The following is a 13085-nucleotide window of genomic DNA, read 5'->3' as shown; positions in this document are numbered from 1 at the left end:
TAAGTAGTGCCATAATCACTAGATCATTTTTTTCTTTCTTTTTGTGAAAACACCCAGCTGAAACTTTTCCTTTCTTGAAAATATCTTGCTACGAATAGTCAACTCTCAATACACAGTGCTGGCTGTCCCAAAGGCAGGACAGGACCATCTTCAGCCCTAAGCAAGAATGACAAAGGTGATTCCAAGTCATTGAAGGGGAAGACACGACCCTTTAACTTTTTCCTTTGATTTGGATGCCAAAGATGATGCTCCTTACCAGACAATTTTACAAATTTACCTTCTGTTTCATAAAAATAAATAGTTTTCACATGCTAACAAATGGTCAATTTGCAAATCACAGCAAAGTGATTTCCTGCAAATGCTCCAAGAAGGAGATTTAACTCATATTGCATCAGGCAATTTTCATGGGCAATTAAGCAATTTTAATACTATACGAAATCAAATCTGGTTACCTAATTGAATGGAGCTGGTTCTTGGCATTTTTCCTAAGAGCAATAGCTTTTTACTTTATCAACCCTTGGATCTTTAATGGTGTATTAGACTTATTTATGGCTTCAGGCTATATTTAGTAAAATTTAGTTGAGCCTTAAAAAACTCTGAAGTGCTTTTAAGAGTAACCAGCTTAAGTTCATTAAAAAGCTGTAGTATTACTTATAACATGCGAGCTCAGCTCTTCACAGGTCCTTCTCCCTACAGATATCCCAAGTACCACTCCTGTCAATAAGATATTTTTACAGGAACACACAGATTCATCACATCATCTCTAATTGTGATATACTGTGAAGTTTGAGATCTATAGCTATGAGCCTAAAAGGTTCTTAAAGATTTTGAGGTTTTCTGTTGTGCTTTACTGAAGGTCTTGCGCTAGCACAGCTGTCCTGGTCTTAGATATTGGCATATATTACAAATATTGGTGTCCAGCAAATAAAGATAAACTCCTCTTCCATGACTGCAACATGTCCCTCTCTCATTCTGTACTGGATCTGCAGGGCAAGGCTGGTACAATACTCTTCTCAGCTGAGAAACTGCAAACTAGATTTTGAAAACAGCTAGCAGAGATGGTCAAAGCTCAGTACTGGTTCTGTGGGAAACTGGCACTTGGAAATCTGTTTGTTTAAAGCATCTTAATGTAAGGAAAAATAGCAAATAAAAAAAATCTACTGTGAAACAGAAAGCCAGAAATACTTTGCTTTGGAATACTTTGTTTCAAAAAACTGTCAAATTTCATACTATATTATTTTACATTGTTTCATAGTACAGATACACTGTCACAGTATGAGCTAACAGAACAGCCAACATTCTTTTTTGAGCACTTCTTTAAAGCTTTGGGTAAATCTGCATTCTTGGAATTTTCATCAAAATTGCTAGGACCTCAGGGAGAAAAGTATCTACTTTTTTTTTAACTTTTATCTGCTCACATAAAGAGTACTTCTAGTAGTTTTCCAGCCACCTCCAGTAATTAGATGCCTAAAGATCCAGGGAAGCACAGACATGGATTTTTGAAGGCACATAATGATCTGTCTCACTGTTTTGAAGATTCAAAGGTTGCTATTGCTGCAGGTGGGGAAGCGTATGAATTCACAACTGTGCTTCTTCCACACAGTTAATAAATACGAAGGAGCTGCCACATCTCTGCATTTTCAAGTATCATAACAGAGCATAACTTAAACATCCTTATTACTTCTAGAAGACAGGGAAAAGACTCTTTTTCTCCAGGAGAAAAAGAGGCTGCAGGATTTGGTCTGAAAGAAACAGTGATTCTGCTAAAGCATGAAGATTCAGTACTGCAGAAATGCTCTGTGCTAACGTGGCTCAGCCTCTCCCATTACGAAAGCCATTACTCACCAACTACTATACAGTGGCCAGTGTTGTTTTCATGGTTAAAATAAGCTAGGAAGTTGGAATACATTTGCCCTTATCTTTTAATCCATCATGAATTTGTATTCATGCTGTAGCCTCTCATCTCTGTGAGCTGCAGCACCAAGGACAGTAGGGGGAGCTCAGCCTTCATCTGTCAGGGTTTGGGTTTTCTAAGGGGAGTATCAAAGCGGACAGACTATTGGAAAGACAACAGAAATCCTAAAATAGAAGGAACAGGTCAGACTTAATTAGAAGCCTGCTAAATAGACCGAGAGCCTGGTCCTGCAAACACATCTGACTGCAGGACTTACCAGCCTGCAGAACATATTAAAAATAATAGTTCCGCTCAAGCCTTTAAGTATTACAGGTGGCAGCAAATATTTATTGGATCAGTAGAATAAATTTAGTAAAGCAAAAACTGTCATTGACTTCACTGAGCAAACAGTAATGGATCCCACACTGACCCTGCTGAAATCAATGGGAATGTGGCTTTTGGGTGATGTTCTGGCTGCTCTCAAAGTCTCTAAGCAGTGTCACTTCTTTAGACTATTCTGGCTTTGACACAACCACTAGGTAAGAGCACACAGGTGTTATTTCACAGCAATTGCTCTTCAGACTGATGCAGTTATTAGAAATAAAGGTAGGCAGTGGGCAGATAGAGAAGGCAGCCAGAGTGGGAGCAAAACCTTCATATTCTGATATTCTAATGAAACTGCTGCAAAGCTTTAAACTTGATGGCAAGCCTGTCCCTGGCTCTGGCAGAGCCTAATGGCATGGGGAAAACAGCCTGGACAGCAGGGACTCAGCTCAGATGCTGAGGCGAAGTGCTTTAACCCACAAAGGACAAGCACAAAAAGCAAAGCTTCCCTTATATAGAAAGCACCCCTGCCTGTCCAGAATTTCGCCTCAGAGACATAGGGTGGGAATGAGTTCCTCCAACACACACTTCTCCCCCTAGCATTGATACCTCAGCTTGTCAAAGTCCTCTCCATCCCCTCTGAAGGCCCCTGCAGTCGGTGAGACTCCTCAGCACATCTGTCCCCACGGCTCCTGCTACCCAGCCACCAGCAGCTGGAGAAGATGATTCGTCTCCTGCCCGGCAGTGCCTGCTGCCTCTGCAGAGGGACGTGACTCACAGGTCATGGGGTTTGCCCAGCTCAGGAGTACGGAGGAGGAGGCAAGGCTTGGTGTCCACTTGTAAAGGGCCACAGTACTTTTCCTGTCATCACACAGAGCGGACAATGCCCTGGTGTAGGGAAGAGAGAGGCCAAGCTGCAGATTTTAGATCCAGGATTTGTGGTTTCTCCTTGCAGTGAGAGCTGCTACCAACCAGTTATAGTAGAGGCATCAAGCACTCCACCATTTGGGATTCTTTTCAGGTTCCAACATACAGTTTTTGGTTAAGATCCACACCTGTTTCTGAAAGGGTCAAATCAACAACATAAGAGGTGACTCCTCTGCCACTGAGATTTGAATCTCTGGTTCTACATGCTTCAAGTCAGATGTTTTAAACACAGACTCAAGACACACAGCTTCCAAACAAAACCTTGACATCATTTCACATCCATGCAGCAAAAAAAAGTCGTTCTTCAGCCCATACCATAAAGGGAACAATCTATAAGAACTCAGCTCTGTCATGAAACGACTTAATTTGAAGTCACATAAATAAGAAATATGGCAAGACATTAGGATAGTAAAGTTTGAATTTAAACATTTGGCTTCAAGTGCTAAGAATAACACAGCTTCATACTCCATTACTGAAAGACCACTGGATTTATGGTAGGAGCTCATTTTGCGCTATTAATCTGATTACCCCAAGCAATTGCAATACGCTGAGATGTCAAAGAATCAGATTTGTAATCTGCTGCTGCCAAGAGAGATTGCTTCTGTTTGATAAGTCTGCCACTACTCTTGGGATGTGCAGCTGCACTGAAAAATAAGAGGTAAAAATATGGTGGAGGCTTCCCATTCTGCAAGGCAGACATACATTTTCTCAACTTTAATAAGAGCAATTTGTTTTAAATAAAAGTATGGCTGGTAGCTGAAGACCAATAAAACTTTCATGATGTGAGGCAAGCAATAGAAGCAGTTTGTTATTAAGAGATGTTGCGAAAGTATGCATAGCAGAATGTCTTATCAGAAACAGATACAGCTGCTCCTGTGATTATACACGCTTGACACTGACGCTGTGTAAGTGTCGATAATGCTGATGATGTGCTAAGAGAGTTCAGCAGCACTGGAAGATGTCTCTGTATCTGTTCACAAATACACACTAATATCCATCAAGCATATGATTTGGACCCTGATCTGTAAGATGCTCTGTATAAGGGCTTTAAGATATCCACAGACTACAAGGTATCCCAGAGAGTTTGATTCAGCCATGTCTTTGCAGGCTGAATCCTACCTCTAAGATAGGAATACATGGAGCAGTTCCCACAAGGTGAGCAAGGATGAGCACTCCCAAGGCATCAACGCTCTCTGCTAACTGTCGACACGCACACGCTCTCCCTCGCAGGAGAGGAAAGGTAGCTGCCCCCTCCTTCACCGAGGGGACTGCCCACTGCCTCCTCTTTACCGTGGACAAGGGCACACAGTCATTTACAGAATAAGTGACATTCTCCTAGATGACACCTGTCCCTTCCTGATTCTAGTTTGTCCATTCATGCACATCTTTAGACTGTGAATTTCAGAGAATTACTGGAAAATTTACAAAGCTTGTGTCTTATTCAACCCAGGATCCAGTTTGCTGCAGCATTTCCCAGGCAAGGAAAGCCTCTGATATAAACTCTAGTGTCTATACACTGGTGTATTAACTTTCCTTCAGGGCTTTCCATTGCCTTCTCTTCAAATACATCAGTGTCACCTTGGAAGGTGTCTCCATGAACATGGACTGAGAGCAGCTTCTCACTGTAATTTCATGTCATTATACGCTGTCCTCAGCTGCCATAAACATTAATTAAAATTGCTGTGGTGTCGTGCTCTTGCCTCATAATGGCTTCATAATAGTCTCATTGTAGCAGGCTCTCCAGAGACGACTCCTGGAATCACACTACGACTGCGGTGACATTCACCCTGTCCCTCAAGTGGAGCCTCTAGGCTGTGACGGCACTCTGGCACTTTGCTAAGGACACAGGTGTGTGGAAAATTGCAGGCTGGAATATTTTGCTATGGGAAGCTAGAAAATTTATCAGCAGCAAAACTGCTAAAGTGCTCTTCACTGTTTGCTTCTCTACCTGTTGGCTGAGCCCAATAGCATAACAGCACCTCCGTCTTCTGCCAGGGACTTTTTGTTTCCTTGCAAAGAAGATGGTTTGATCTGGTTGGACTCTAGCTCCCAGGCTTCTTAACATGTTCAACCTATAATTAACCCTTTTCAGTCCAATACAAGGCCCCAAGTACTTTGAAAACATGAATTAACTATACCTTGCAGCTACCTCAAGAAGAGTATAATGGTCTTAAGTTTTCTTGTAAAGAAACTAAAGCCCAGGGAATCTCTAACAGCTGCAGAACCAGGATGCAAGAACTCTAGCATCACTTATCATCAATACATGAGATGCATGAGAAACAAAAATGTACTTGTCAGAGTTGCCCTACTCTCACTGCAAATAATCACAGTCAAAAGAAAGGCAGCAGACAGTCCAGCCATGTTACTTTCTGTCCCAGATCAGGTATAATTAGGTTGCTACACCAAGCAAGAACAAACGAGCTAAATCAAGAGCAACACATGGCCAGGAACATTCAACCCTTGCTGAAGGGCTTACTCAGCAACCCTACTCAGAAACCCAAACCCATCTCCTGATTTTTTATTGCTTAGTGCCTAAGAGACAGAAAAAGGAGAGCCAAGGAAGGATTGGTGGGGGTCATAATGGTTTATGACTGAAATAACCAGAAAAGCATATTGCTGCTTACTCGCAAATATATTATTTTTGATCATTACATTTCCTGCAACCAGAGAAACATTACTGGAATTACAGTGGGTATTTTTAAGAAATATGCACGTACCTTTGATAGCAAAAACTCCATGACAGAAGTCCTTAAAATTGATTCTTCCCAAATCATTTGGGTCCAAGTATTTTGCCAATTTTTCCACCTAAAAAACAAAGATCATAAAATATTTGTTGAACTTGGTGGGTCAGCTCACTCTCCACTGCTCAATAGCTTCCACAAAAGACCCCAGGCGAAAGAGTATCTGCAATGTTCATTTGAATCAGCTAACAAACAGTTCTGCGAGGAGAAATCATGTCCCACAGTTGGATTCTCCGGTGTTCAGTAAAGCGCATGCTCTGACCAAAACTTCTGCAGCTGGGACACAATACCATTCGCCAGTGTGGATCTCAGGAGTTTAATAAGGGGTGACTCTGTGGCACAGCCTTTCATCTTAGAGAAGGTGCTAACAGCATCTCCTTCCCTAGGGGCACCTGTTGCACATGCAGCCTGCAGGAACTTTAAACCTTTGTGGTCTCCACCCCTCTTAACAGAAGTTATTGGGGAAGAAGGGACAGACAAAGGTGTTGCACAACACATAGTAGTCGCATTCCTTGAAAAAAATAGACTAAAGGAGTGAAAATTCATTAGGCACTTGGGATCAAACAAAAACTCCTTTGCCACAATAGAGAATACAAGTTTGTATAGGAAAATGCAAGAATATTAACAACATGAAAAGATTCATGTGATGAGAGACTGGTTCCGTTCAGTACGGTATGCAAACAAGCAACATTCTCATTGCTTACAATCGCAGCTTCACGGTTCAGCATTTCTGAACTCTATCTACAGTAAAATGAGATTACACTGAATTCAAACACAGTCACCAAATTGGCGTTTGCCTTGAAGAAGGTCTGGCAGATTTTTCAGGAGGGTTTTGAGGAAGAAAAGCACTCTAGAAGGGAGAAGCTGCTGTGTGTTGTGGTGTCTAGAATGAGGGAAGAGAGAAGGACACCTCAGAAGCAAGTAGCTGAAGAGGGAGAATAAGGAGAGAGGCAGAGCAGTCCGGTGAGGTGGGCACTGTGCCGGGACGCCCCGGCTGGCTGTTGTCCCCTCCGTCACAGATATGCTGCATGACACTGAACACGTGCCCTCACCCCTCTGTGCCTTCGCCCATCGGATCTGGCGGGTAGCGAGGCAGAGGCAGCCTCTCGCTGCTCGTGGGCACACGCGCAGGCAGCTGCGGCACGACGCTGACCTTGAGAGGGGCCCTCCAGACACCCTGGAGGATAAACAAGTGTAGGAGGCAAGGACAGAGGCACGTAGGATGTGGCACAATCCTGGCGACTACAACGCGACCTCAGATATGTTAGTCTGAGCAGCAACAAAAGCCCAGCTGGAAGGATATGCAGCAAATGAATCCGAATGACCCAGTTTCTCAATTTTTTTAAATTTATTTATTTATTTTACATGCTAGCAAACACCCAGCAGTTTCTTAAAGCCCTCCAGATAATGCACAAATGTGTGCGTGTGACACTTCTTCCTTCAGATTCTCTCTGTGCTTAGGGCCAGTAAATGCCACAATCACCCAAAGGCCTCACTGAGAACAAGCAAACCGAGAACCAACAAAGGTGTGGGGGTGGTGAGACGGCCCTTCCCCATGACTTCTCCATGGAGCAGCACCTCCTGCTCCCTATGGAGCCCTTTCTTTCCTTCTAGGCCCAGCACCACCATACAGAGCAGCGTCTAAGGCACAGTTCAGCAAAGCTCTTTAGTGAATGTTTGGCTTCGGAGCCAAACAAGGCTCTGAAATAGTGTTAACAGCATTACCCTGAATAGTGCCGTATGTCCTCAATGGCTACAGCTGTGAACAGACAGATGAATGAGTTTGCTTGTTGCAGAGTTCAGGTAACCATGCAGCATGTTCTGCAGACCTCAGCGCAAGACAGACACTCCCTGTTTAAGGAATTTAATGAGACCTTGTCTTGGTTTCAAACCTATAAGCTCCTCTTATTGCAGACGTTAAGCAAGAAATCTCTCCGTCACACAAATCTATATATGTCTAGCCTGAATTTGAAAGTCATCAGTCCCAAACTCCTCAACAGAAGGAGCAGAGAGGGGAAGATGGGGAAGAAGAGAATCTGTGATTTGCCTCAGTCACAGAGAGAGCTGGACCCAGAGCGTAAGAAAGATCTCTAATACGTTGGGCTAAGGGCACGGATACTGTCCTGTGCTGAAACCGCAAGCCAAATGGCCCAAATACAGATGAGAAAATGAGAAACTTTTTAGTCACACATAAAATTCTGTGCTGAAAGAGAAAGAAACAATTTGACCCTTACACTGAATCGTTTCCCCTCTCCCTTTCTTAGAAAGTCATCTCATGTAGGCAGGGTAGATAAGGAGCTGCAGGATGAGTTTGGAGCCCATGACAAGTTAGGAATCTCCCTGCAGCTTCCTTAGGGCAGAAGCCGTCGACCAGGCGAGCACGGCCCGTTGGGCGGCAGAGCCAGAACCATGGACAGCAGGGGGAGAGGCGCCACCGCGCCGGGCTCGCTGCGCCCCGCGACCGCGTCCCCAAGCCGTTCTGCGAGTGCAGCGCAGAGCTGGAGGTTAGGACTCCTGGAGCGAGACGTGAGCGTGTGAGTCGCTGCCTACCTCCTGTGAAATGGGGCCAGTATCATTTCTAGGATTAATAAGCAGCTTCAGCTCTGCAAGGCTCTCAGGCTGAAGATCTGGTAAGAGAGCACAAGGCAACAGGACAGAGCCAACAAAGCAGCAGGCTGGGAGCGAGGCTTCGCAGCTCTGCCGCTTACTGTCGGGTAACCTGGTGCAATTCATTTAACTTCCCCATGCCTCAGGTCTGCAGCTGTCTGCTGAACAGAGCAGCGATATTACTGCACAGACACCACGCAACAGAAACTGCAGTTCAAGGGCGAGTGTTAGCAGAAACCGATGTTACAAGAATCTCCGTAACATCATAATGTGATCAATCAACTGCTTTATGTTAACAAACGCTCCAAAGAAGACTTGAAGAATCCAAACACAGGAATAGAAGGAGAAAATCCTGGTGGCTTTTGCCAGGCGAAGATGAAGATTGGACACCATTGACAAAGCAGTAAATTAACTGTATAGGAGATGGCAAGAAAGGAAGATAGAAAACAATATTCCCTACAAGTCTTGAGATGTTTTATTCTAGCCTGGTGGAGAGAACCACAGGATATCCCTGATGAGCAACTTTGATCTCTGTTCAGATACAGATTTTAAGTATCATCTTCTCTACACATAAATTCCATCATCATGTTTTATTCTGGATCGTCAAAAGACGAAATTCACATTTTATATTCCAAGAGTCATGGGACCTTCCTTCCCACTGATCTAGCTAATTCACTGCTTGATTTTAGCTCTAATTTTAGAGTCATTCAAAAGAGAGAACAAACTCCTGCATTTTGAGGTCTGGCTGTTATCTGGGTTGGGCAGGCGAGAAGCAATACCTGGATTTTTACATTGACATCACATATTGCAAATACATGAAATACAGCTCTCAGTATACACGACACACAAGAGATCAAGTAGAACCCCTGCGTAACATAATAAAGGCGACCCCTACCTGGAGCAGTTCCTTATGGATACTGACTGCTGGGCTGGAGACCCTGTCCTGTAATCACAAACATAACTCTGCTCTAAGAAACACGTCACTAATTAACGAGTCAAACAAAGACATGTGCATAGACCTGCTGCTGTTCCAATCAAGTTTACTGGCAAAGAGCACAAGTCCCTGGAAATGCTATCCCCTGCTTAAAATACTTCACATCTGTGAAGTGCCTCCTCCCTTTGACGAATAAGGAATGAACCTAAAAAAAGGAACGCAACCAAGGGTACTGCTAGAAGAAGAGGTAGCAGAATACAGGCATTTTTGAACTGAACAAATCAGTTCCTTTCTGGCTTTTCTTACAACGGGAGCTGAAATGGTACAGCTGCCACCTATCGCAAAACTCACGATTAAATTCCTATAGCTGGTATCATAAGTGATTAGCCTCACTGATTTATACCAGCAGAAGATATGTTCCTGTTTACAAAACTTTGCCAGTTCACCAGAAACTGCAGCATGGATTTAATGCATAGAAGATTGGCTGGAAATCCTTCCTGAAACCAATTAAGTAGAGACACCCGCGACCCGGGAAAGCTGGGTCACTGTTATCCCTGCTCACCTTCACAAACAGCACAGATGTTATAGCAAGATGAAGCAGCAGTAGCAGAAATTCCTTTATTCAGACTCATATTTTTAGATGCATTCAAAACAGCTTAATCAGACAAGCCACTGGGGCTTGGAGCAGCAAGATTTTATGGCTGAAAATCTTCCTGACCATTGTAGTAGCCGAAACATGCGGCAGACGTGTCAGCTGCTGTAAGTCAGCCTGGTCCCAAAGACTTTGATGAAAAAATGCATGGTCACTAGCTGAGCATCTGTTCCCTTACAGATACAGCAACAAAATCTAATCAGACACCAGTCTTTTAGGTTATGAGATCAGCCTGTAACTCTCTCTCTGACAAATAGCAAGCTCCCATCATTGCAATCTAAGTAAATACCATTTCTGAAGCTTGCAGGGTTGCTTTGGAGAATCCTATCTCCTGTAGGCCTATTGCTGGGAGACATCAAACTGTGTTTTAGGTTTTAATGTACAGATTCCTGCAGCCAGCTGGGAAGCCTCTGCGCAATTTAATATCGTGCTATAATGCAATAGTGCCACTGGGTGTTCCCAGTGACTTTGGCACAGTAGGTTTGTTTCTGAAAGTCGATCCGATGATTTTAGTGGCCAGTTTCTCGGTCACGTACAATTACATTTTTAAATCAAATTAAGACTGTATATGCTTGAGTATGTGTGTTACAGAGGAACAGAGAATATACACATATTTAAGTTTAAGAAATGTCTTAACGGGAAATTAAATTATCCCTTGAGCAAAGTGCTTCAGTCTCCAGTTCCCCTAAATCCAATTTCGCAGGTTTTCCATTAAATTTTTTAATGCAAATAACTGACATCAGTGCAAGAGAGATCAGGAATTTACAAGACAGCCTGATGGAATTTATGCTGCTGCTGTTCACATCTTAGCCAGCACTAATCAACCCAGCTCCCAGCACAGGCCAGGGGAGCTACGAGGATTTCGATCAGCTGGGACTATATTTAGGTCGGTACTTACATAAGAGTTTGTGCATTAATACACACACAAATGCACTACACACGGGTCCCTCTCTGTTTGCACTGAGCTTTGAGCCTCTAGTGCGCTCAGTCATGCCATTTTTACCGGTAACTTGCTGGTATAAGGCTATGAAGCTCTTTGCTACAGGGACTGCCTTTTCTGGGACATCTAAAAGGGGCCATCAGATGAGGCTTCTTGGTAGGGTTGTAACACAAGTGAGAGTCAATGTTTGGCATAAGCAGCTCTTCTCAATTAATTACTTGAATTAAGGTACTACTGAAGGTACTACTTAAAATTAAGCTCAGTTTCAAGCCATGGCTTGAACTATGCCATCCCAGCTTCCCCTAATCCTCTCCGCTGTCTATACTCTGTCAATCACCCTTCTGCTGCTCTTTGTAGAAAAGTAATGTCCTATCCTCCTCCTTCGCTGAAGGGGCTGGCTCCCAGCAATTAATCAGAGCTTGTGGTGCTTATTTATTGCCCTGGGAAAGGTTAAGGGCCTCTCAGTCCAGCCGCCAGCCTGCATGACATCACAGCCTTTTTTGTAGTCAACAACCCCACTGGCTTACAGATGCAATGCTCTGCCAGCCAGCGAAGCAGCAGCCTCGCAGCCCTGTTAACAGAAAGGGCAAGGCCACCCATTTCTGCATGAGTGGATTAAGCAGGCTGTGCTGGCCCTGGATGCATCTGCGTCCTGTGCTGACCCCATTGCAGGGGGCACAGGATTGCAAAACCAACTGAGGCCAAAATTCAGTGCTGAGGTGACCATATGACTGTTACGATACCTGCTGGTAGCGCAGGGAACACAGCAAGCGCCCCAGAGCCACGCATCGCAAGCCCTCATGGTGAGCTAGAGCCAGGGTCTTGGGCTGGGGACAGACACTCTTCTCTGCACTGCTGCACAGAGCAGCCTCCCACCAAGTGGGACAGCACAGGCAAGGTCTGGATTGCAAACCACATCTTCATGGTAGGAAGAGAAGGACAAGGACAGAAAAAAATTAGCTGGAGGCTCAATAATCCTGCCAGTTTTCCTGGCAGCTGCAGGGGTCTATCTAATGAACCCTTCAGCAGACAGCCAGTAGTCTCAGAGAGAGGGTATAAATCATTTTTGCTTTGGGAAACAACTGGAGAAAATCAAGCGCTCTGTCCCTATTGTTTAAGCGGCTCGGATGAATGGGTGATTATCCTTTCAGTGCAAACACATTTCTCCATTGTAATACGAGGTCACTTCAGGCAAAGCATCCGCCTTCTCTCGGTTGTGTTTCCCAGCTATACTGACTGTGTCGCAAAGTGATGTTTGCCTCCTGCTGCTTTCTGAAGCACAAGAGGAGCATTAAAGAGTCTCTACAATGAAGATAAAGTCTATCTTAAAGAAAAGAGATGAGGCTCAGAGTGAAGGAAGAGTTCTGAAATCAAAACTGACCAAGGCAGAGGTGCACATTACTGAGCAGGAATTAGCAGTACAAAGCAGCGGATAATAAGGTGAGACAGGATATTCTTCCACCAGAGATCCTCTGGTTCAAAATACAAGTTCTGGCTGTGACGGAGAGGTGAATGGCTGAGGTCTTCTGCCATACCCTTCCCAGGCAGCCAGACTGACTTAAGTCATGAATCCATAAGGGTTGGATTCCCAGCTCTACCACCATGAGTAAATGATTTACAATCCAGCCCTATACAGAGACTGAAAACGGGGAATAGAGACTCAAGTGGGAAATCTGCCATATGAAACCCTCCCCATATAAGAAGCGAGAGCAAAAATCAAGTCAAAAGGCTTAATACTTAGAGACCTGGGCTGCTGCAGGACTGCGCGTTTGCTACCAGAAGGCATGAGGCAGCCGAGCCCAGGCGCAGGAGAGCAGGGGCAAAATCCTGGTGTCAGCGGAGCCAAGGGAGAAACCCACAGTCAGGCCGGGGGTCACTCCAAGATTTACCTGCAAGGGTTTTAAATCTAATAAGCACTGTGCTATTTTTGCGCCTGCAGATACCATCAGCTGCGCTCATTTCCTTCAGCAGGGGTTTCAGACAGAGTGACCTGCTGCACAGCCCTGAAATCTAAAGTCTTCAAAAGACCTGGTACTGAATTCGAAGTGTCCTAGAAATTGCAGGGG

At 44.3% G+C, this 13085-nt stretch overlaps 1 protein-coding gene across 1 annotated transcript in view; it reads right to left on the bottom strand.

The window, feature by feature from the left end:
* The window catches only part of RAB11FIP4 (RAB11 family interacting protein 4), a 124407-nt gene that overhangs the window by 74438 nt on the left and 36884 nt on the right, over positions 1–13085 (bottom strand). Inside the window, exon 2 of the mRNA XM_067308478.1 lies at positions 5863–5950. Within this exon, the coding sequence (XP_067164579.1) occupies positions 5863–5950 (88 nt within the window). The remainder of the gene's footprint in view (positions 1–5862; positions 5951–13085) is intronic.

This window comes from Apteryx mantelli, chromosome 19 (assembly GCF_036417845.1).
Source record: "Apteryx mantelli isolate bAptMan1 chromosome 19, bAptMan1.hap1, whole genome shotgun sequence".
Taxonomy (NCBI): Eukaryota; Metazoa; Chordata; class Aves; order Apterygiformes; family Apterygidae; genus Apteryx; species Apteryx mantelli.
Note: the sequence above shows the minus strand (reverse complement) of the source record. Positions and strands in the feature narration are given on the sequence as shown.